Source organism: Lissotriton helveticus, chromosome 6 (genome assembly GCF_964261635.1).
Source record: "Lissotriton helveticus chromosome 6, aLisHel1.1, whole genome shotgun sequence".
Lineage (NCBI taxonomy): Eukaryota > Metazoa > Chordata > Amphibia > Caudata > Salamandridae > Lissotriton > Lissotriton helveticus.
The window spans coordinates 1,133,684,716-1,133,708,831 of record NC_136067.1 but is presented as its reverse complement, the minus strand read 5'-3'; the positions used below and the strand labels follow the sequence as shown (position 1 = coordinate 1,133,708,831).

The window sequence follows — 24,116 nt, the reverse complement described above, 5'->3', positions numbered from 1 at the left end:
GGCCAACTGGTACACCGAAGATCTCCGAGAAACTAAATGATAATGTAAACCTCTAGAAAGGAAATGGAGAGCCAGCCACCACACCACCAACAGGACTACCTACAAAGCTGCACTCAGATGCTATCACCTGAAAATAAGACACCAAGAAAAAAAGCACTAGTGGACTGCATCAAAGGAAGCTCCCACAGCTGCAAGGAGACCTTGTCGATCGTTATGGATGTCACCTTGCCTTCAGCCACTGTCACCAACATCGCTGCCTCACTGCAATTCTGCAATAACCTATCCATCTTATTCCACAGCAAAATCACAAATATCTACAGCAACTTAACTCACCAACCCAACCCCAGAGAACTTGTTGCTAACCTGTGCATCATCAACCATGACGGCCACCTGACCGAATGGACAACCCTCGCCAGAAACAACACCGCTGCAATCATCCGGATCATCCACTCAGAGGCCTCAACTGACCCAAGCTCCCAACAAATCTACAACCTGGGAACATCAGCAGTACATGGACATCTCCATCACGTCCTCTGTTTTCCTGGATAAATGGAAACTTGCAGAAATCAACGTCCTCCCCAAGAAGCCCACTGCCGGCCCGAATCAACTAAGCAACGTCCGACACATCTCCCTGCTTCCCTATCCAACCAAAGTGATTGAGAAGGCCATCAACAAGAAACTCACAACCTACCTCGAACTTCACTATCTTCTTGACAGCATTCAATCAGGCTTCAGAAAGAACCAAATCACTGAAACAGCACTCATCTCGGCCACCAATGATATTCGAATCATCCTGGACCGAGGAGAAACAGCATCCCTCATCCTGCTCGACCTCCGCGGTCTCCCTAAACCTCCTCAGCAGAAGACTCCACGAGACTGACATACAAGGATACGCTCTTAAATGGATCTGTTCCTTCCTCACAGGAAGAACTCATAGGGTCAGGCTGCCCCCGTCACATCAGAGACCAAGAAATTTATTTGCGGAGTCCCACAGGGCTCATCACTCAGCCGATGCCTTTTTAACATATACATGACACCGCTCACTAACATCATCTGATCACAATACATCACTGTCATCTCCTAAGGGGATGACACCTAACTCATCCTCTCCCTGATGTACAAAACAACCACCACCAGAACCAACTTCACCAACTGTATGATCATTGTAGCAGACCGGATGAGAACCAACTGCCTGCAGCTCAACTCCGACAAGATGAAAGTACTGGTCTTCAGCAACAAGACCTCCCCCATGGGACTGAGAGGAATACCGACGCCCACAGACTATGCAAGAAAAAAATGAATTGTCCTAGATGACCAGCTCAACATGACGGCTCAAGTCAACGCAGTGTGCACCACCTGCTTCCACTTCCTACGCATGCTCCGAAAAGTCTTCAATTGGTTGACTCAGTGCACCAACGGACTGTCACACAAGCACTTATCAATAGCAGGCAGGACTACTGCAACGCTGTCTATGCTAGAATCTCCAAACAACTCCTACACTGACTCCAGGCCATCCTGAACACCACTGCAAGACTCATACTTGGTCTCCAGTGCCAGGAAGCTTCACTGGTTCCCCATTCACAAGCACAGACAATTTAAACTTCTCAGGCATACATACAACACCGGATCAGAATACCTGAATATCTGAACAGCTGCATACACTTGACCAACCCACCAGGCACCTACGTTCTGCCTTACTCTCACTCGCACACATTCCTTGCATCCGCAAATGCAACACTGGAGGTCACTCATTCTCCCATTTTGCACCGAAGACATGGACCAACCTCCCTCAACAAATCAAAGCTTTCTTCTCACTTCTTGAGTTCCACAAGAAGTTGAAGACCTGGCTGTTCGTAAGAGCTCCTTGGGGTCCACCAACCTATGCACCTGCCCAAGTTCCTGGATACCCTCTCTGGTGATTAGTGAGCTACACAAATCAATATAGCATAACATAGCAGGGTCCCTTGTCAGATAATCGGGGTCACTGGGTACCAGCCTGTGTATCCTGGAAACAGATAGACTGACCAGAGGGATCGAGCACCATTTGGACCAAGTGGCCATACGGGTGTCCATCTGAATTGTTATTGTCATTCAACCAGGCTCTTACGAAGATGGTTGAAAGGTCTCAGATGATAAGTTTTCTTTGGTTTCAAGAGTAGGTAACTACAAACCAAGCACTTCTGCTTCTCTTAACACAAGTACTACAAAAGAGGCACTTTTTCTGTTGGTGGCCCAGTTGACAAGTCTTGCTCAGTATCTAGGGATGTAAAACCAGATATAACCTATCATCACTACTGTGGGGGTCAGCAGGTTGACTCCTCATCATTAACATTGTCATGGGGTCAGTTTGCATACCCTGAACTGTTAGAATCGAATCCAAATAGGGGTTCCAGCCTCTGATAGTGATCGCATAGATCAAAATATGCCTTGAATGAGCAGAAGGCTTGGGGTCTGATATCGGTATCAGCTCCAGAGCCGCTAGAGTGTGCATCAGTGCCAGCAAATAAGGGCCTGGTGTGGACCCTGGGATGGGAGTTGAAGCTTTAACTGGAATGGGAACGGGCCCAGCCATGTGACACATGGGGTCAGTTTGTGACAAGGTCAACCTGCCAGCTAACTTCCAACTGCAGCCCATTGTGGTTCCTTGGGGTCCAAACACATGCCAAGGGAGCCAGAAATATCTGAAAAGTCTGTGGCTTGGTCATCTTTAAGACGGCAATGTGCTGCAGGGTCTGACACCCTGGGGAATTCCCGGTATGCCGTGCCCAAATGCTAGACCAGATTGGAGTATACCCGATGGAGACTTCATACCTCTGATTTCTTACCTTAGACTGATCACCAGGCGTCAGACTGGATCTGTACATTTTTCACAAGCAGTACCCCTACATGCTGGTAGGTGATGTCGTTCTGCTCCACTTGGCTTCGTTGGCATCGCTTGCATCATAAGTGACACTTGCAGTGCCTATATAGGTGCCACCCCAGTGCGCTGATGTCAGTTCTTTTCTTTGTGTGCCAGTCAGTGCAGATCTGGAAAGCTACCCTCAGTCTTTTTCGGCAAACCTTTTTTTTGTCAAGATTTTGTTTAGACTTTCTCTGGGTGGATTAGGATGTCTGCCAGGAAGAACGTTTTTAAACCATGTGGCGCCTGTCTCTCGCAGATGTTGGTGTGCCTCTGGTGTTTAAAGCATGACTACGATGCCAAGATTCGACTGCCACGCCATGCACCCTGAGGCCTTGAAGAAGTGGTCCCTCAAGCTCCTCATCACGCTATGCTCAAGATCTTAGTGGAGAGGAAGGTCCTAAGCTTGTTCTAGAACCACTCTAGGTGCTTATCGCAGTCTAAGCCATCAGCAGGCACAAGAAGAGAAAGATGTCGAAGAGATCTTCAACTTCGCCACTTCCGTCAAAGACATTTGACGAGACGTAAGACCATTGGTATTCAAGTTCTAGCTCTGTGGTTGAACCTGCGCCATGCCGCAACTTCTCCACTAGTAAGAAGTGAGCAGTGTTGAGCAGTGTGAGCAGCTCACATCGATGTGCTGCTGTCACTGCAGTGGGAAAAAACTGGACCGACTGTGCCAGGGCAGAAAACAGAGCCTGAGCGCGACCCGTTTTGAGGGCTCCTTTAAAAAACTGCCAGTGCGCAGCACCGGTGAGACCCGGCCCACTTAAAGCCCTGGATATAGATATATACTTCTGCCGGTCGCCAGTGGATAGTTATAGATAAGACCTACTTGCGATAGACAAAACATTTTTTGTTTTGCCAATAACTTTGGCACCATTTGACGAATCTTCACAAAATGTTCAAAACTAGTTTGCCACCCACTTCAGCTGCTGTTTGGACAGTTTCGGGGTGATTTGTCAAGCTGGGGTCAAGAAAAAGGGGGGGAGGGTCCCAAGACGCGTTTTCCCCATGCAATTACCCATCGCAGTTTTAGACACGACTGGAGCCCGAACCGCTGAACGGAATTACGCCACATTTGGCAGAAAGCTGGCTCTTAGTCCAGAAAGAGCCAGTTTTGTAATTTGTTCTAAATCCATTCAGGAGTTTTGAAATTATTAATGAAAAAATTAATTTGTTTATCTAGGGATGCAAATCTTCCGCCGATCCAGCTGATCTCATGCTGAGAACTGATTAGCTGCAAACACTTAAACCAAGAAGTGTTGCCAGCCAACTTGAGACTGACTTGTCCAAGTCCCAAGAAAAAAAGGTGAAAAAAAAGAACGGGCAGGGTAGGAATAACCGGTCTCCTCTGGGCCTGGTGGTGAGGTCCCACAAGGACCCCACCAGGGAGCCAAAAACTTTTTTTTTAAACTTTGCAGCGAAATTGGAGTGAATCCACGGCAACATTGGAAAAAAAGACCTAGCATGGTCTGCCACGCTGGTTTTCTCTATGCCCCCCAGGTGGGCCTGGTCCCAGGGGAAAATATATTTTATAATAAAAGGGAGGAGGCACACATGGCCAGCCTCCCGTGCTGATTTTGGCCCCATGCAACCCATCCCCGGGGCCCAGCCATATTAAAGTACAGGGATGGGGCTGGATGAGTCCCCCCTCCCCATACAGAGGTCAACCCCGGGAACTCTAGCTAGTAATGGACCGGGGAACCCCATCCCCTAGGGCCCGGCTCCTGCTATGTCCTGGGGTGCCCACCCCTATGCCATAAGGTAACTATAACTCACCCTCGCCATGCACTGCTAATTATCCCACATATTAAATCACTCGTGACATCTTCTTTGACATCATTGATAATATTGGTGCAGCATTTGCTGTAAAATTTTAGATGACAAAACTAGGCATGGCGGGGGCACCAGTTATAGTTATCTAAGGGCACAAGTTATAGGGGCACATGCATCAAGCCCACAATTTGCAATTTGTAAATAGCGAATTTTACCAATTCGCTATTTAGAAATCACAAAATGCAAAGCATAAAGGATTCGCAAAAAAATGTGATTCCTTCAAATGCCTTAATTGCGACTCGCAAATTGCGAGTCGCAATTAAGGAATTGATTCCCATTCATTCCTATAGGCCTAGAGGCCCATAGGAATCCATGGGAATGGCATGCTCCATTTGCGAGTACTCCCTAGGTACTCGCAAATTGCGCATGCAATTTCAAAGGTGCAAGTGTTCAAAAAGGATACCCTGTATCCTTTTTGAACTCCTGAAATTCCCTTTTCTCCACATGTTGCGCACACACATGCCCCAAGGGCATGTGTGTTAAATTTGACTTGGAAAAATGCACATTAGTGCATTCTTCAAAGCAATCTCAAATTACCATCAACTTTAGTTTGATGGTAATTTGCAATTCCTAATAGCGAAATCGCAAAAATGTTTTGCTTAATTCATTGCATTGAAGGAATCGCAATTTTAGCGATTCCTTAAGTTGCGATTTTTGCATTTTGGATGATGCATCGCAAATTCAAAAATACTGGTCGCAAGGTAGCAGATTCTGTGAATCTGCCAGTTTGTGACCGGTTTTTGTTGGTTTGATGCATTGGGCCCATAGATTCTTGACATAACTCAAACTATATCTGCTGTAGTTCTATGGTTTTGTGGGTGTAAACTCTGAACCAACTATAACTTCCCTGCAACCTTTGTTTTTTAGTGATTTTCTAAGGTTTTTTAAAATTCTGTTTCCTAACTATAACGTCCCTGTAATCTTTGTTTTTTTCAGTGAAAAAAAAAATAAATATATATATATATATATATACACACATACACACACAATCCTTAACAGGAAAAGAACGTAGCGCATTCCAGAGTCTATTCAAATGTTTTATTCCATCACCATAGCTAACAAACGCATTTCAGCCTTTGTCAATGTCAGCATTACTTCTGCCTGCTTTGTTTTTATTAAAACCCACCACCACCTGTGTTGGCGGTTATTTTGGGACTCTGCCCCCCTTTTTTTGTGGGACTCGGCTGAAGCAATGTAGGAATACCCTGACCCCTTAGCTCAAGTAATGGGGTCCCAGAGGGAACCGCTAAGGCAAAAAAGCATTTTTTTAAAAATGTTTGCCGTGGAAACTCGACAGAACCGCAAATCTGTGGCGTTTGTTTTCAAATGAGCTCCCAGGGGCATTTTTTTTTTTAGAAAAGCAGGGGGGGCGCACGGGGCCCGCTCCTAAGGCTCATTGATCCTCTGGAACCACCATCTCCCTGGGGCTTTCTTTTTAAAAAATGGAGAGGGCAGCGCAGACCCCCCTCCAGAGACCACCACCTCCTTGGGGCAATAAAATGATTTGGTGGCCCCCCCAGCCATATGGAGCCCCAGGGCCCACCACCTCCCCGAGGCTGGCCCATGGTCAGAGAAGGAGGGGGGGGCTGAGCAGCCCCCCCTTCTGTAGGCAGTATGTATGGCCCTGAGGACAGCCACCCACAAGGGCCAGCTTCTCCTTTGTCCCGGGGTGCCCACCCTCGAGACATAGCTGTCTGTTCTGACTTGGCAGAGCTATAACAGTTCCAGCCAAGTCAACTGGAGGCAATCATTCAGCTACATTCAGGTACATGGGTTCAGGTGAAGTTGGGGTCCGGCACACATCTCTCTCGCAAAATCATGACTACTAGGGGTGTCAAACAGGGCTGTGTGCTGGCCCCTCTTCTTTTTAATTTGTTTATTGCTGACCTGACGACAACTTTAGATGAAACTAATAGTCACCCTCCAAAGATGGGTGGTGTCCCAATAAGTAACCTGCTTTACGCAGATCACCTAGGGCTTTTCAGTCTAACACGCGTCGGCTTACAAAGGCTCCTGGTAAAACTACACCGCTGCAAACCAGTTCGAGGTTAACCTAAAGAAAACCCAACTGGTTACCTTTGGAAAAAAAAGAAAAGTAGGGGGAGGATGGTCCTATAACAACATGACCATTGCAGTAGGCAGTGTATATAAATACCTAGGGGTCAATCTTGACTCGAGGGGCAACTTTGCGAAACAACGTAAGGAGATATCTGCTAAAGCTGTGACTTTACAGGTGACCCTCTCCAAGCTCTAGAAAAAACTATCTGGCCCAAGTCTAACCCCTCTACTAGAGGTCATGAGAGCAAAGATTGGTCTGACACGGTCATATGGTAATGAGATCTTCAGGGGTAAATTAAACACGAATTTAAACCAACACGTGACTAAAATTTACAAAAAAGTCCTCCATTTGCCCAGTAACGCCTCTGCTGCACAGATTAGGCTAGAACTCGGCCTATTAAATATCGAAGTCTCCAGCATCGGCACATTTCTAAATCTCTGCCATAAACTCAGACAGGCAGACATAGGCTCACTTGAGTCACTAGTCTGGCAAGACATCTCTGAGAAAAATTCAGGGGGCACGTATGGTCGTCTTTTCAAGGAGTCCATTCAAGAACTCTCCGCAGGCGACCTATGGGATCTTAACCCCAGTATGACAGTATTCAAATCCCTCATTAAGAAAAGTGTCCGAATAAGTTCCCTTATTATGGATAAAAACCATCTTGCCAAACGTAGACACGCATGGACCGTTATGAATTCGTACGGGCGATTAGCTCCTGCAACCTATCTGTCCTGCACCTACCCAGCGTACCTAAAACTTAGTTTTATGGCCATCAGACTTGGTGACTGGCGATTTTTAAAAGATCTGCCAGGCTGGCGTTGCACGACAGATGAAATATGGTGCAGAGGGTGCGGCAGGACGGCTGAAACCCTGGAGCATGTGGTTTGTCTTTGCCCAGCACTCATGGCACAGCGCAGACGCAAACTGAAAGTGGAGTGGAATAGGTTGGGAATCCGGTCCTACAGACAGGCAATCATTGCGGCCCTATGTCCAGAAAATACTGCTTTAAATATTGCTCTTACATTGTTTATACGCCTTGCATATCGCAACTTTCTGCATGCTCCCCTCGTGTTGGGAACAGCTTAAATCTAACCGTATTATTGTAACTTGATAAAAAAAAAAGTCCCTCATTCATTACTGCACTATCATGATTTGCTGCTATTGATCTGCTGTTGCTATTTTTATCTGATATTTTTTTTTTTACTTTTATAACTATTTATTAATGGTGGGTTGGCCAATAAGTTTAATACTGTAAATTACTGTATAACAACCTCCGTACTTTTAAAGTTATTTTTATCGCAACCCGGACTGTTCAACAGGGAGGCGAAAATTGCAATGTGAGAACCCTGCATCCATTTAAAGTTGATTATTGATGTTAGTTTTGCTTTTACAATGTATATTGCTGTTGTTGCTTCTTTTAAGGATATTGTTTTATATCCAAATAAAGATTATTATTAAATAAAGTTCCAGCCAAGTCAGCAAACACAATTTCGCTCTCAGTAAGCGAGACCTGTGAAACCGCTACCACTTCGATTGCTCTCACAGACGGAGCTGAATGTTCCGCTGCTCCCTGTCTGTAAGAGCAATGCCAGCTCCCACAGGAGGCACAGAGCTGGCAGGGACCGTAAGGGCCTTGAGGCTTCCCCAATGGTCCCCAACGGCGTTGAATGGGTGCCGAGGGTGGGCTCTAGGGCACCCACAATGAAGAGAGCGAACCCCAGGAAAAGTGTCCGCAGGCCAAAATCGGCCCAGGGAGCGCAGACCCCCTCCCACTTTAAAGACAGTATTTTGCCCTGTGGAGGTAGCGGTCCCCGGTGCCAAGGGTTCCACCTGGCCCGCATAAATGTTTCTTTAGCCCCAGAGAGGTGGTGGCCCCGGGGAATATGAAAACTACAGGGGGTGCCATGTGGCCCCCTCCTTTAGTAAAAAGAAAGCCGTGGGGAGGTGGCGGTCTCCGGCCTCTGTAAAGCCCTGATGAGGTGGTGGTCCCAAGAGCTTTTAAGTGGGAAAACAGAGAGCAGTAAAACAAGCAGGAAAGACACAACATATGGCAGGAGTGGCAAAACAAAGGACAGAAATGTGATACAGAGAGTAGAAAAAGGAGCAGGAAAAGCAAAACAGAGCAGAAGTGGGCAAAACATAGAGCACACAGACATTTTCAGACCCACTCACAGACTCACGCACCCACTCACAGACCCAATGAGAAACTTGGGCACCCACTCAGACACCCACGCACCACACACACACTCATTTAGACACCCATGCACCCACTCACAGACTCACTCAGATTCATGCATCCACTCACAGACCCACTGAGACATTCATACACCCAATTATAGACTCATACCCACTCACTCACAGATGCACTCACTTGCGCACCCACTCAGAAACTCACTCACAGGCCCACTCAGACTTAAGCAGTCACTCTAAGACCCACTTAGACATGTGCACTCACTGAGACTCATGTACTCACTGAGAGACTCACTCACAGACCCACTCATTCACCCACTCAAAGACTCATGCACTTACTCACAGACCCACTCAGACTCACACACCCACGTACAGACTCACTTAGAGACTCATGCTCCCACTTACAGGCCCACTCAGACGCTTATGCAATGACTCGTAGACTGACACACACTCATAGCGACAGTTGCAACCCACTCAGACATGGACACCCACACACAGACCTACTCAGACACTCACGCACCCACTCACTCACACACTCACTCACAGATCTACTCCCACTTATGCACCCACTCACAGACCCACTCAGATACTCTCACAACCAATCACAGACCCTCTCAAAAACTCATGCTCACGCCCAGTAAGACACTTATTCAGCCACTCCCAATACAGAAACTCACACAGCGGCTCACTCACCCAAGCAGGTATTCACATATCCATACACTCACCAATACAGCTAGTCACACCCTCACTCTATTATCCATACAGCCACTGACACAGCCTCACACTCAGCCATACAACCACTCACACACCCACAGAACCACTTACATACCAATTTGCCTAGCCATATAACCATTCACACACACACACTCACACAGACCTTGTCTCCAAAACAGCGCTCACACACACTCGATTACCTATACCCACACTAACACAGCTACTCACTCTCCCATACAACCACTCACACACCCATCCCCTCACCCATACAGTCACCCATACGGGTCCCGGGGACCACAACCTCCCCAGGGCTGTATACTGCAAAAGAGGGCCCTGGGGACTGCCACCCCCTAGGCAGCTCCTGCTGTGTCTCAGGGTACCACCCAAACCCCCCCTTCCCGGTGGGACATAGCTGTTTGCTGTGGCTTGGTGAAAGTGTTGACTGCTCCTGCCAAGCCACAGCAAACACTCTGCTTTCAGCAAGCGAAGGCAGTCAAAATGCTCTCGCTTGCTGAAAGCGTTGCATATCCCTGCCCAAGCAAGGAAACTGACTAATTGCTTTGATACCCAGGGAGCTGCTTGTTTAGCAGCTCCTTGTGAGTGAAAGCAATGCAGGAAACTTGAGGCTCCCCCTGCAGTCCCAATGGCGACTGGGGCACCCAGAGAAGCATGGCTAGGCCACAGGTGATGGCGTCCCCGGTGCCAAAATCGGCAGGGGGAGATGGGGCCATGTGGCTAAAGCAGGTGCCAGAGTGTAAGCCCCACTTCTGTAAAGTACTAATCATCCTAACTTTGTGGGCATAGCTAAGGCAAAGCAAGTATGTTTTCTCTGTATTTCCACTTTATTTGTAATCCTTGATGGAGGTTTTTGCATCCTTGCCTTTCTCGAGCACAAAATCCTATATATGTTCTGTGAAATTGAGATTGTGTTCTAAACTTTTACAAAGTTTAAGTATGTACATTTGCCTACAAGCCCTGCCTGTTTGGTCCTGCCCCATAGTAGTATCAAAATGTTCCCTCATCGACCAAATTATTTACATAAAGGAAATGCTTCACATCATTACACTATTCAATTCAAAAAAGTACACTTTATGAACACAACATTTTATCTCAAAAATTCATTTTTATTTGTATCAAAAAGTTCTTGATTATTTTTTATTTTTTTGTATTTCATTTCTTTTTTTCTATATTCAGTTCATTTAACACGTGTCAAGCAGTAGACATCAGTTCTACAATGCATATGTTCATTGATACATATATTCCTCTGCTACTTCATATATTTACTAAAAACAATTACATAAAAAACACACCTAATGTCATTAAGTCCCCCTGGATCACTTCATTCATACATCACAACTCTCATACCACTATTCCCACTCTCACAACATCAATACCAACTATATCCCAACTAGGTACTCAAGATGTCTCTATAAAAGTGTATGAGACCCAGCACTAGAATGGTCTACGCGCGTTTCGGTGGATTTAATAGTTGTCCGAAAACCACCTTCTTCAGGACCTTGTAAGATATAACACATATGGACTCCAGGGGACCAGTTTGTGTTGAGAAGAATTGGTATTCCAATATCCCTATGATATCATTAGAGATACAAAGTTATCCGTTTTAATGGTCGGAAAGTTTTTTGTCAATGGTTCTTATGCACACAGATTGAGGTCCGCATATTGTACAAGGGCCAGGGATTTATTCCAATTTTCTGATATCCAGCGATAATATTATCCTTAGGAGTAGCGCCCTTTTGAATATCCCTTGGTTGTGTCTGTGCTGTAGATACTTTTAAAAGTCACTCACGGTGGTCCAATACAATCTCCTTTGCAATACCTTGAGAATGGCGTCCTTTCAAATTCCCCTTATTTGTATCTGCGCTGTGGATAGTTTTGGTTTTCACCCGTGGTTATCCCATAGAATCTTTTATGCAATACCTTCTCTCTTATGACTCCTCCATGGTCCTTCAACCCGTTGTGCCTTTGCGAAGTTTAGTGTAATTGTTTTTAGTAAATATATAGAGTTTAAAAAATGTAGAAATTCACTGAAAAAAACAAAGGTTACAAGTTTTAGCAGTTATAGTTAGATGAGCTAACTATAACTTACACCTCCGCAATGCACTGCTTAAGACCTCACATATTCCATCACTCATGACATGGTCAGTGACATCACTCATGACATGCTCCACAGAACCACTGACACACCCACGTTCACCCCATACAACTTCTCGTACACCTACGCAACCATTGATCTACCCTTTCACAAACCCATACAAACACTTGCACACCAACTCACTGATCCATAGTGCCACTCACACAAGCAGTAACTCGCAAATACAGCCACTTATGCAGTTACCAACTGACAAATACAGCCACTCACACATCCAGTCATGCAGGCATACAAACTTACACACCCACTCATGCACCCGTGCAGCCACTCACACACTGAATTAGTCACCCATAGAGCTACTCGCACACCTACTCAGTTACTAATACATATACTAACACATATACTCACTCACGTATATAGTCACTGAGACAAGTTCAAACTGTCCCAATACAACCTCTCTCACATTCACTCATACAGCCACTCACACACATTCACTCACCCATGACCCCACTCATTCACCATTACAGCTACTTACACACACACACACACACACTCACTCACCCATACAATTCAATTCAAATAACCTTAATTCGGATATACAAATTTACTCCCCCTTACAAATACTCACACAGCTACTCACTCTTACTTTCACTGATTTACCCACTCACTCACCTATACAAAACTCTCACCCTCACTCATGTATACAGTCTTTCAAATACGCACTCGCTCTTCTATGCATCACTTACACACCCACTGGCTCACCCATAAAGACACTTCCACAGCCACTTACCTTAGTATATACGTGTAACACTCAGTTGCTTTTAGAAAACACACATCACTGGGTGACATCATCAATGATGTAATCAGTGATGTCACTGACCATGTCTCATGAGTGATGTAATCTGTAAGATCATCAGCAGTGCTTTGCAGGGACGTGAGCTATAGTTAGCTCAGCTAACTCTAACTGATGATTTCCTCTGGTTTTGTATGGGTTAAATCTGAGCTATCACATCCCTAAACCTTTGTTTTTTTCAGTGAATAGCTCTCTCTCTCTTTACGCGTCTCTCTGCTATTGTGGGGTCGTGAGGGACCTGAAAACAATAACTCTGCCCTATTCCTACCGACCATGTGTACGTGCCGCTTTCTCTTCGGAGTTGGATGGATGGTTGTGATTATATATATATATATATAATTTTTTTAAATTTTTTTCTGTATTCCAATTTTTGTTTGATACACATAGCAAATCAGACAGATGTGATTTACAATAGCAGTATTATCCAAGATGAGAGCACTCCCTCTTTGATAATATTGCTTGCATTTTGAGCACTTCTTATTAAACTACCACCAGCTATCTTTCCCTTTGATGAGCTTGCCACACGTCTCCAATTTAAAACAGATACTAAATTCAGGGGACCAGTAAGAGTGCCGTGCCGACCTTAGCAGATGAGAACAAACTGGGTCTGTTCAGGCTGAGCTCAAACATGCTAAAATGAAACTGAGTTTATCTACTACAGATTACTGGCAGAGTGAAATAATTCTAGTACTCTTAATTAGTTAGGTGTAGTTCATAAAACGTTACTTAAAAACAAAACTAGGACTCATATGAAATAGATTAAGCTAGAAAACACACAAGACTAATTGCCCTGTCAGATTTTGGCAGCAAAATGTGCTAATTGTTGCAACTCAAGTTTGATATTGAAACTAAGCTTGATTAATATGTGCTATTACAAGATAAATCTGGAGCAACTTTACTGGTACGTTATTTCTGCCTTCTCCTGGAATTTTGCTTTGACACTTCTTAACTATCTTGGTCATCTCATTCATTAAACCTAGCTGACCAAATCTCTCCTATTTACACAGCATTTTATGGTGGTGGGCCTCCCAACTGTCTTTGGCATTAGGATCTACACATTTGTGTGCTAAACCAGCTATCAGCCTGGGTCCTGTCTCACACCCGAGATTTCCCTTTGTCTGCCGATATAAAGTCCATTTTTCCAACAGCCTTGTTTAAGTCTCTGTTATCCTCAAATATCAAAAAGACTGTTGTCTCCAGGACTCGACATCATGCTGTCCTGGCCAGAGACCGGAAAAAATTCCCAGCACCTGCATCTCTATTTCTAAGTAACCACAGGGATGAGCCTGCAGCCAGGGCACATCATATGAAATGGAGAAACCTGGGTGATTTACCGGACTTCAGAATTTTAGAAAAGTGATGAAGAAATTAAATATGTTGTTGATAGTATATCTTGAAGAAATGAGGACCGCCAGTTAGAGCTTTAAAGCCAGCAGAATGACTGCCACTCTGTTGGTGGTCTGTAAGATAGCTGAGCAGGGTAAGAGGTTTGCACTAGAGACCTATTTGATATTTAAAGTTAAGGCTGCAAGCCGATAAAACGTAGTCAAGCTTCTATTCTGCAGTTGTTCATGAAATAGGTACTGTTTAGTCATTTATAAGGAGCCCCTCTTACGTCTTTTGTCACATTAACTTAAAGTGTGCGCCACACGAAATGTATTGATTTTTGTTATTTGTGGTTTTTAATTAATTGTAATTATTATTCAGTAGCCTCATTTGCTAGCTACGTGTATGCATTAAAAAAAACCGGCATCAAAGGTTGATTGTTATCCCTTTACACGTAGGAATTGTAAGGCTCCCATCTATTTACTGAAAGCTTAAAGTTGTTTAAAGTTTTTTAGCCCCATTCCCACGTGGGTTGTCTTCATTGAAATTATTTAAACTGTGCTTCGGATGAGGCACCTACCACATGAGTTGACCGGTTGAAGGCCAGCTTGGGTAGAATACTGTTTTGTACATTGAAAAAGGAGTAACCATTTTATACAGGTACGTGTATATTCTGGCAAAGCTACAATATGAGGGCCCACATGTACTTACATAGGAAAACACATCCAAATCTATATTTGGTAAAATGCTTATTATAACTCAGTTTACCACTTCACCCACCATACGCTGTTAACTGTAAAACAAATTGCATCCACAATAGAGAGAGAACAGCAGATTGGTGTTTCAAGCTTATGATGTAATCAGTGATGTCACTGACAATGTCTCATGAGTGATGTAATCTGTAAGATCATCAGCAGTGCTTTGCAGGGACGTGAGCTATAGTTAGCTCAGCTAACTCTAACTGATGATTTCCTCTGCCGCTCGCAGCTGTGTGCTGAGTTCGTGACTTTGTCCCTGAAACCTTGCTTGTTTGCCAGCAGAAGTGGTGGAGTAGAGCTTTTGACCGTCTATCTTCGCCGAGGAGAGTGTGAGGCGATTTCAACAGGGGCCGGGACTGCGAGACCCAGGGTTCCGCGCAGGATCAACGCAGCGCACCTGGAGTCTCTTCCCGCCCCTGCTCCTCCCCGTTTGCCTAGCCTGACCTGTGCCTTCATAACAGCTCGCGGCCCCCGCTTCGCGGGTGCCGCTCGCAGCTGTGTGCTGAGTTCGTGACTTTGTCCCTGAAACCTTGCTTGTTTGCCAGCAGAAGTGGTGGAGTAGAGCTTTTGACCGTCTATCTTCGCCGAGGAGAGTGTGAGGCGATTTCAACAGGGGCCGGGACTGCGAGACCCAGGGTTCCGCGCAGGATCAACGCAGCGCACCTGGAGTCTCTTCCCGCCCCTGCTCCTCCCCGTTTGCCTAGCCTGACCTGTGCCTTCATAACAGCTCGCGGCCCCCGCTTCGCGGGTGCCGCTCGCAGCTGTGTGCTGAGTTCGTGACTTTGTCCCTGAAACCTTGCTTGTTTGCCAGCAGAAGTGGTGGAGTAGAGCTTTTGACCGTCTATCTTCGCCGAGGAGAGTGTGAGGCGATTTCAACAGGGGCCGGGACTGCGAGACCCAGGGTTCCGCGCAGGATCAACGCAGCGCACCTGGAGTCTCTTCCCGCCCCTGCTCCTCCTATAAAAACGTCCCTCAGTCGCATAGCGGGACGCGTGTGCGGGACGCCGGACGAAGCCCGGACAAAGGGCGGACAGTCTTAGACAGTCCGAGACAGGCCGAGACTGGACTGGACACGTTACTCTGCCCTTACTGTCCTCGATTTGTTTGGTTTGCAGTAAGACTATTCATACTTGTTTTATATTTTGGATATACCGTCATTTATTATAACATTGTTGTTAATTGGTTATTACTACTAGTTTAAGAAGAATGCCCAAAAAGAATTTAACGGTGGGAGGTAACTCTATAGAAAACTATATGATACAAGTAGTCTCAAAGATTAACAATGAGAGGCGCGAATCCTTAGGTCTTAGCCTGTCCCCTAACTTATCTCCCCTAAGTCCTTCACCTGACTCACCCTGGATTGATATACCTTCCCAGGTTGAGGGAAGTGCAGTTTTAGACTCTGATACTTTAGAACATGGTATTTCAAACCTGAGTACTCTTACAACACAGGGACAAGACATAGCTCGGGTTAATGACTTGGAATGTCAGGTAGTTGACACTGATCAAGATCAGGATCAAATTGTGCAGGAGAGTGAGCTGCCAAATAATGAAATCGATCCCCCAGTTCAAGATCATGCGCCACGTGCCATCAGAAAATGTAGAAAAACTCAAGTACACCGTGGTGGAGTTCATTTAGGGAAGAAGAGGGTTGCGTCACCCGTGAGAAGTAGGGATAAAAGCAGGGGGAAAGTAGAAGAACTCGAGAAGTATAACGTGGATGAGGAGTTATTATCAAGGTTAGCTGATCTAATTGACACTAAACTTAAAATCTTAATTAAACCAGTAGTGACCAAACTGGACAAGCTAACTGCAGATATAAAGAAATTAGGTGCAGATCAAAAAAAGTTAGCAGAAGCTGTGTCTAATATATCAGACACAGTTACCAGCCTAGTTCTACCCGTAAAAGAGGCTTTTTTTCCTCCATCTGAGGGAGGCACTAGTTCAAATATTATACATGCAAATTTACAGGAACAGTCCTCAATCATAGTGACGCATCACTTATTGCCAGGAGATACATTATCCCCAACTCCGCCTGTAATACCTGCACCGAGTACAGAAGAAGTCACTGTACAGTTTCTGGAAGATGCGGCTCCATTAGTGCTGGTATTGGCTAATGTCCCCCCACTAGCCCCAGATCAATCAGAATCCCCCCCGGCATTAACAAGTAAGGCCCTGCACTGGTTATCAGGCAACATGCAGTTGGCCCCGTGGGGGAAACAACAGCTAGCTGGTGACATTAAGTCAGCCAGAAGGGTCCCATGGATAGGTCAAAACCCCAAAAAATTCAAGGGTGATTGCATTATTGTAAATTTTGCCAATTCTGCAGTTTTACCAAACATCCTGCCAAATATTTTGCCGCCGCAGCGCAGAAGAGGTACCATCATTCCTCTCACCCTAGAATTTTTCGGCAAAAAACAGCGGAGCATGACCTATCCTAAGCCTACTCCTAATTTTACTAGGCCTATATGGCCAGCAACTTCTAATGGCTGGGGTTTCGAGGTACCAACTAACAACTGGGGCTATAGTCAGGATAGAAGGGAACGTCTAATACGGCCACCCCCTCCAGATCAATATTACCCCACCAATTTTAATAATCATTTTAACATCCCTATCTCCAATAGGTACGGCATCTTCTCAGATGAGGGGGGATTGGATGGGGTGGAATGACTACCTGACACACCTTCTAACCTCCTCCCCAACGACCGATTGTCAGAAGCTACAGACTTAGGAGATATTCTTCTAGTGTTAGAACCGCAAGGTAGTAAGGATGGGGGTTTGGGTGGTATGAATCAAACTGATATACCAGGTTTATCCACTGATATAAACCCAGCCTCTCCTCTGGTTTGTACTTCGGCTAATCCTGGGATAGATCGGGTACGCTGTAGTACAGGCTTAACATCTATCACTCAAATTGTACGTGAAAATGTGGCTTTAAAACAATATGAACCAATTAAATATAAGGAGGGGCTACTATCCTGGAACATAGCTGGATTGCAGGATAAATTGTTTAATATAGATTGGTTATCTTTTGTTAAAGATTATCCCGTTATTTGCCTCCAAGAAACCTGGGTAGTGGGGAAAAATATACACATTGACGGTTATGAGAGTTTTATAATATCGGCAGTTCCTTCACCTAGTGGTAGAGCTAAAGGGGGTTTGGCAATTTTTGTTAATCTGTCACTTATATGCCTTAAAACTGAACATCACTCTGGCAATAACAATATCCAGGTTGTCGAATTTAAGAGGGGTAGTACAAGTTTTGTTCTGATCAATTTTTATAATGCAGTGAGTCAGTCCGGTGATTGCAATATTGAGTCATTGCGTGAATTCCTAAGGGCTAAAGATGATTCCCTTCCCCGACTTAAGATAATAGCGGGTGATTTCAACACTCATTTATGTGGGAACCCAAGCCTGAGTCCTGTTGGTCAATTGGGATGTAACAACCTGGAAGGAATTCACTTTGATCACTCGCGGAGGGGTTCATGCTTAAATGACTTAATGAATGAATATAACTTTTTCACTGCTATGTCAATAGTTGAGGAACAAACTGTATTTTCAACCCCTACTTTTAAAGGTCACGCAACAGGGTCATATATAGACCATATTCTATTATCGGCAGAATTTGTTAATATTGTTGAGGATTTTTCGATTATTTTAAGCATTTACAGCGATCATAATCCTATATGTATTACTATGGGTGTGAATTTACTCGAAAAACATAACCCTCGAGAGGATTGCGGTACTACTATATGTATTAATGGTAAGCGACGCTTAAAGTGGTCAATGGTGGACTGTAAACAATTTTATTCCTCTATTAACAATGTATGCCATCATGATCTGATAATATGCACATCTACTGCTTCAGCACCATTACAAATTTTGACGGCTTTTAATGAGATTGCTAAAAAGGTGGAGTCATTTTTAACGTTACCTGTTAAGAGGATAGCTAACCCATCCAATAACCCGAAATGGTTTGACAGCAACTGTTCGAAGGCCAGTCGCGAGCTTAAGAAAGCATTAAAAACAAAACCAAGAGATCCATCAACCATTAGGGTGTTGCGGGCTGAGTACAAGAAGTCTCTTGCCACTCGCAAACGTGCTGTCAAGAAAAGCGTTTGGGAGTCCTTGCTAGATCCAGAGATTTTAAAAAATAGCTCAAAGTTCTGGGAGATCATTAATAAGCCCTTATTTGATCACCCCAGTATTTCAGGTACGGGCACCAATATCCCAGAAGAAGTTTGGATTAACCACTTCAGTTCCATTTTTAAAGGTAACGGTTCCCAGGTACAATGTAGTCCAAAAGAAATCAGAGAAAAATCCTTGTTCTTCACAATTGATGAGGTAATAAAGGGCATAGAAGGCCTATCAAACAACAAGGCCCCAGGACCTGACGGTCTCCCCCCTGATCTTTTTAAATCTTGTATAACACTCTGGGCACCGGTCCTTACAGCTGTACTTAATGCTGCTGTGCTATGTGGATGCCCAAAATCATGGGGGGTATCCACTATCGTGCCTATTTTTAAGAAAGGAGATCGTAGTAGCCCTGCCTGCTATCGACCAATATCTTTAATAAACTCCGTGGCTAAAGTTGTGGGAGGAGTAATATTGAATAGATTGGTCAGATGGTCAGAAGAAAATAATATAATATCTTCAATCCAGTATGGATTCAGGCCTGGACATTCTACGATTTCACAATGTTTAAACTTATACCTCATTATTGCGAAGTATACTAAGGCTCGAAGAGGAACGATCCATATGGCGTTCATGGATCTTTCCTCGGCTTTCGATTGTGTGAGTCGGGGGAAGCTCTGGGACGCTATGTTAAAAAAGGGCGTGGATCCAAACCTAGTCGACTTGCTAGTTGATATGCATTCGGACACCAATGCAAATGTCAGATTCACCCAAGACCTAAATGTGACCAAAGACTTTGGGGTGCATCGTGGTGTCCGACAAGGCTGCATCCTGGCCCCATTCCTTTTTAATTTATATATAAATGATCTGGAAGAGCATCTTTTAAGCACCAATACGGATTATCCGTATATTGGTCGTAGGGGGCTGCCAGTCCTTTTATATGCGGACGACGCAGTTCTCCTATCAAGAACAGCAAATGGACTTCAAATCTTACTAGACTCCTTCCATTCTTTTATGACCTCAAGAGAGTTAAGTATTAATAACTCCAAATCTTACTTAATGAAGGTCGGACAGGGAAATAAAAAAGTAAACTGCCTAAATGTAAATGGAGTACGTATTCCTACCACACATACATTTTCCTATCTCGGGGTCCTCTTTGACAGTCAACTAAATTGGGGACCCGTGATTGAAAAAAAGAAGGGAGAGGTCACTAGGGTAAACGCGGCAATAATGGACTTTTCTAGGAAAGTGGGTAATAGTCCAGTTGCCGCCTTACTCCAGCTCTACCAAGCAAAAAGTGTTTCCACAGCGTGCTACGGCAGTGAAATTTGGGGTTATGTTCCTCCGGATCCCCTACAGACTGTTGAAAATAATTTTTGGAAATTAGTATTAAGGGTTCCCAGGGGTACGGCCAACTTCTCTGTGCACGAGGAACTGGGGGTTTCCTTCGTAAGTGACAAGATTGCTGTTAATCCCATGTTATGCTGGATGAACTGTTGGTTAAATGATAACATTCCACTCACCCAGCTTATTTTAAGAGAATCACTCACATGGGACAACAGGATGAAGGTTCCCTGGTTAAAGTATCTTTATAAGTGCTTTGATGATTTAGGTCGCCCTGAACTCTTTTTATTCCCTGAATCGATCACTAAACAGGATGTTATAACGGTCAAGAAAGCTTTTATCGATTTCAGAATCCAAGATAGGGAATCACGTGAGCTAAAAAAAGAAAGTGTTCGTAATCATGTACTAGTAAAAAGCACCTTGCTCATGGAACCCTATTTATCCTGGCAATTGCCCAGTTATGACCGTTTTTTACTGATCAGGTTCAGGTTTAACCTGTTTCATTTTTTGCTGGCTGTTCCAAGGGGATCTCATCGTGGACAAGTGTTGCCGGCTTGCGGCTGCGACGATATGTCTCCGCAAGACCTGGCACACTTTCTTTTTTTTTGTCCCTTTTATGCTGTACCGAGGAATCTATATTTAAAACCCTGTTTGAAAAAACTAAATTTTAAACAATATCGTCCTGCACTGCACTTTTTACAGCTACTAAGTTGTGATTACACCTTGTATATATGTAGTTTTTTAAAATTGGCAGTAAAATTTAGAAATAGTATGGAAGGATAAAAATAAGATATGAATTGCTATTACCTCTTTTTTATAAATGACTTCGCAAAATACTTTGAACGTTTGTTGCATATTTGTCTTCTCCTTGCTGACATTACAACTGTATTTTATTTCTATTGTATAAATGTGTTCTTTTTAATTGTAGTGCATATGCTTTTATGGTTGTCAATTCGCACAACCGAATAAAGTTTTTTGACTTGACTTGACTCTGGTTTTGTATGGGTTAAATCTGAGCTATCACATCCCTAAACCTTTGTTTTTTTCAGTGAATAGCTCTCTCTCTCTCTTTCATGGTAAATGTGTGATTTTTCCAAGGATTTATGGTTAATCTACTGCAGAAAGTGATAATTTTGATATAGTTATGTCAATGTACACTTCATTATTATGTCTTCACTAATTATTCATAAACCTATATCTTCGTTGTCCTTTGAAAATGTAGACTATGTAATATTGATCTCATTCAAGAAGGGGAACTGAGGGCTTTCAAATCCTATGTTACTTAGGTCCAGCATACATGCCCAAACAACAATGAAAACAGAAGTGGTAAGCTGTTCCTACAAGGGGGGTGCAGGAGAGGGTCAGGGATTTAACAACTGATCACACCAATGTGTGGATGGGCAGGAGAAGTGGTTCCTCCTTTCGGAAAAAGACCCTCACACACCCAGCCAGCTAGGAGTCTTGCTTCATCATCGGGTCTGGTCCTTATCGGGTCGGCTCTGCAATACCGATCAGGCGCCCATGAAGGGGCCTTCTTGGTGGACATCTTTATTCCTGACGCCGTTGGGTGTAGTGCGTGTGAGGGCCCTTAAATATACGTATGGTGTAGGTGAAGGTAATGTGTAGGGATGTGAAAGTAAAGCAGGGGATAGTGGTCCACTCAGAACAATTTTAATGAGTTGTGGTCACTACCCTGATGAAAACCAGAAAAAAGGCGCCCACTCCCACTCTAAGGTATGTGAGATAATGTGCTGGTGAAATAGGTCAACATGTTTCTTGCCTGTTATCTATTAATGGCAATTCTTCAGGACCAGAATTCGATCTACCTACACTTTTTGGTAATGGTCACAAATACAGTGAAGTGTAGAAACGACCACCTTTACAGCATCCTAAAAAGTGGTACCTGTAGATATAGACCAAACCTGCAATAAAAACAATATGACATTATTACTATATCATCTCAAAGACAAAGCAATGTGTTGGATGCACTATTAAACATCCATGGTGCCTCACACGCTTGCAGAACACTGTGACATGCATCAACTGTGATCTGAGTCTATTAGAAATCATAAAAGGCAGCAGATAATATGACACAGCACACGTCAGGGTCTAAAAATAGAAGGTAGTTGGGTTGATGGACTCACCCCGATCTGGTCAAAGGTTAACGGCATTGTGTACTGGTAGAAGAAGACACTAAATTGTAGTGTCCTAATAAAATTAAAAAACAATGTTGAGACAACAAGTCCCAGAATTAGTGCTCAATAGGCAGTGCCAGAGACGGGATTCAACAATGGGTGCCCCCCGGCATAGTCTTGACGAGGTTATGTGAGGGTGTTAGGGGCGAGGCTCCAAGTAGAAGTACTGATGTGGCAGGTAAGTTAATGGTGTTGAGCAACCCCCCACGTGTCCGCCGGCAGCTCCACCAACTACAACAACCAGTGTTGCGATTAGTAGTGCACATGCAGACATCGGGCTAGGCCGTCCCCTGCACCATCACAAAATGTCCTGTCCAGTATCAGACTTATTGTTTTTTCATTTTATTAGGACACTACACTTTAGTGTCTCCTTCTACCAGTACACGATGCGATTAACCTTTGACCTGATCGGGGTGAGTTCATCAACCCAACGACCGTCTATTTTTAGACCCTGACGTGTGCTGTGCCATTTTATCTGCTGCCTTATATGGTTTTTAATAGACTCGGATCACAGTTGATGCATGTCAGTGTTCTGCATGCGTGTGAGGCACCATTGATGTTTAATGGTGCACCCAACACATTGCTTTGTCTTTGAGATAATATAGTAATATTGTCATATTGTTTTTATTGCAATTTTGGTCTAAATCTACAGGTACCACTTTTTAGGGTGCTGTAAAGGTGGTCGTTTCAACACTTCACTGTATTTGTGACCTTTACCAAAAATGGTGGTAGAACCAATTCTGGTCCTGAAGAATTGCCATTAATAGATAACAGGCAAGAAACATGTTGACCTATTTCACCAGCACATTATCTCACATACCTTAGAGTGGGAGTGTGCGCCTTTTTTCTGGTTTTAATCAGGGTAGTGACCCCAACTCATTAACATTGTTCTGAGTGGACCACTATTCCCTGTTTTACTTTCACATCCCTACACATTACCTTCACCTACACCATACACATATTTTAGGGCCCTCACACGCACTACACCCAACGGCGTCAGGAATAAAGATCCCCGCCAAGAAGGCCCTTTCACGGGCACCTGATCGGGTATTGCAGCGCCGACCATATAAGGAGCAGACCCGATGATGAAGCAAGACACCTAGCTGGCTGGGTGTGTGAGGGGCTTTTTCGGAAAGGAGGAACCACTTCTCCTGCCCATCCACACATTGGTGTGATCCGTTGTTTGATCCCTGGCCATCTCCTGCCCCCCCCCCCCTTGTAGGAACACAATACCACTTCTGTTTTCATTTTCTCTGTTGTTTTGATAACAGGATCAACTCATGCTTAAACACGTTGTTGTGCATGGCACCAGCCATGGTGGTCCTAATCTTGTTTTGGCAATCACTCCATGTTTGCACCTGAGGCTGGCACAGAACGACATGTTAAAGTGCTACTGTTTAGTATTGACTTCTTGATTTATTTTCTCTTTACAGATAGCTGAGACCTATTTTCAGGAGGAAGAGTGTATCCTTTTTTGTCTCAAGATTACTGTATGTGCATTATCAGCAATCCAACAAAGTTCCAAACCCAGGTTAGAAGTAAACTGGGAACTGCATATTGGGCATACAGGGTTTCTGGATAGATGGGAGTGGGAGGACGATTTGTTGAGACGCGCCTACATTTTCATGCCTTTTGTTCTTTCTTGTGATTGTTATGGAGACAACTGTCATGCATCCTAATAATAATCCAACAAAG

The 24,116-nt window shown here is 44.3% G+C and overlaps 1 protein-coding gene across 2 annotated transcripts in view; it reads left to right on the top strand.

Annotated features, from left to right (window-relative positions):
- Positions 1–24,116, top strand: part of CNST (consortin, connexin sorting protein) — a 357,608-nt gene that overhangs the window by 241,300 nt on the left and 92,192 nt on the right. For both annotated transcript variants that reach the window (XM_078648798.1, XM_078648797.1), the window contains exon 6: positions 23,855–23,885. In XM_078648798.1, the coding sequence (XP_078504924.1) occupies positions 23,855–23,885 (31 nt within the window). The remainder of the gene's footprint in view (positions 1–23,854; positions 23,886–24,116) is intronic.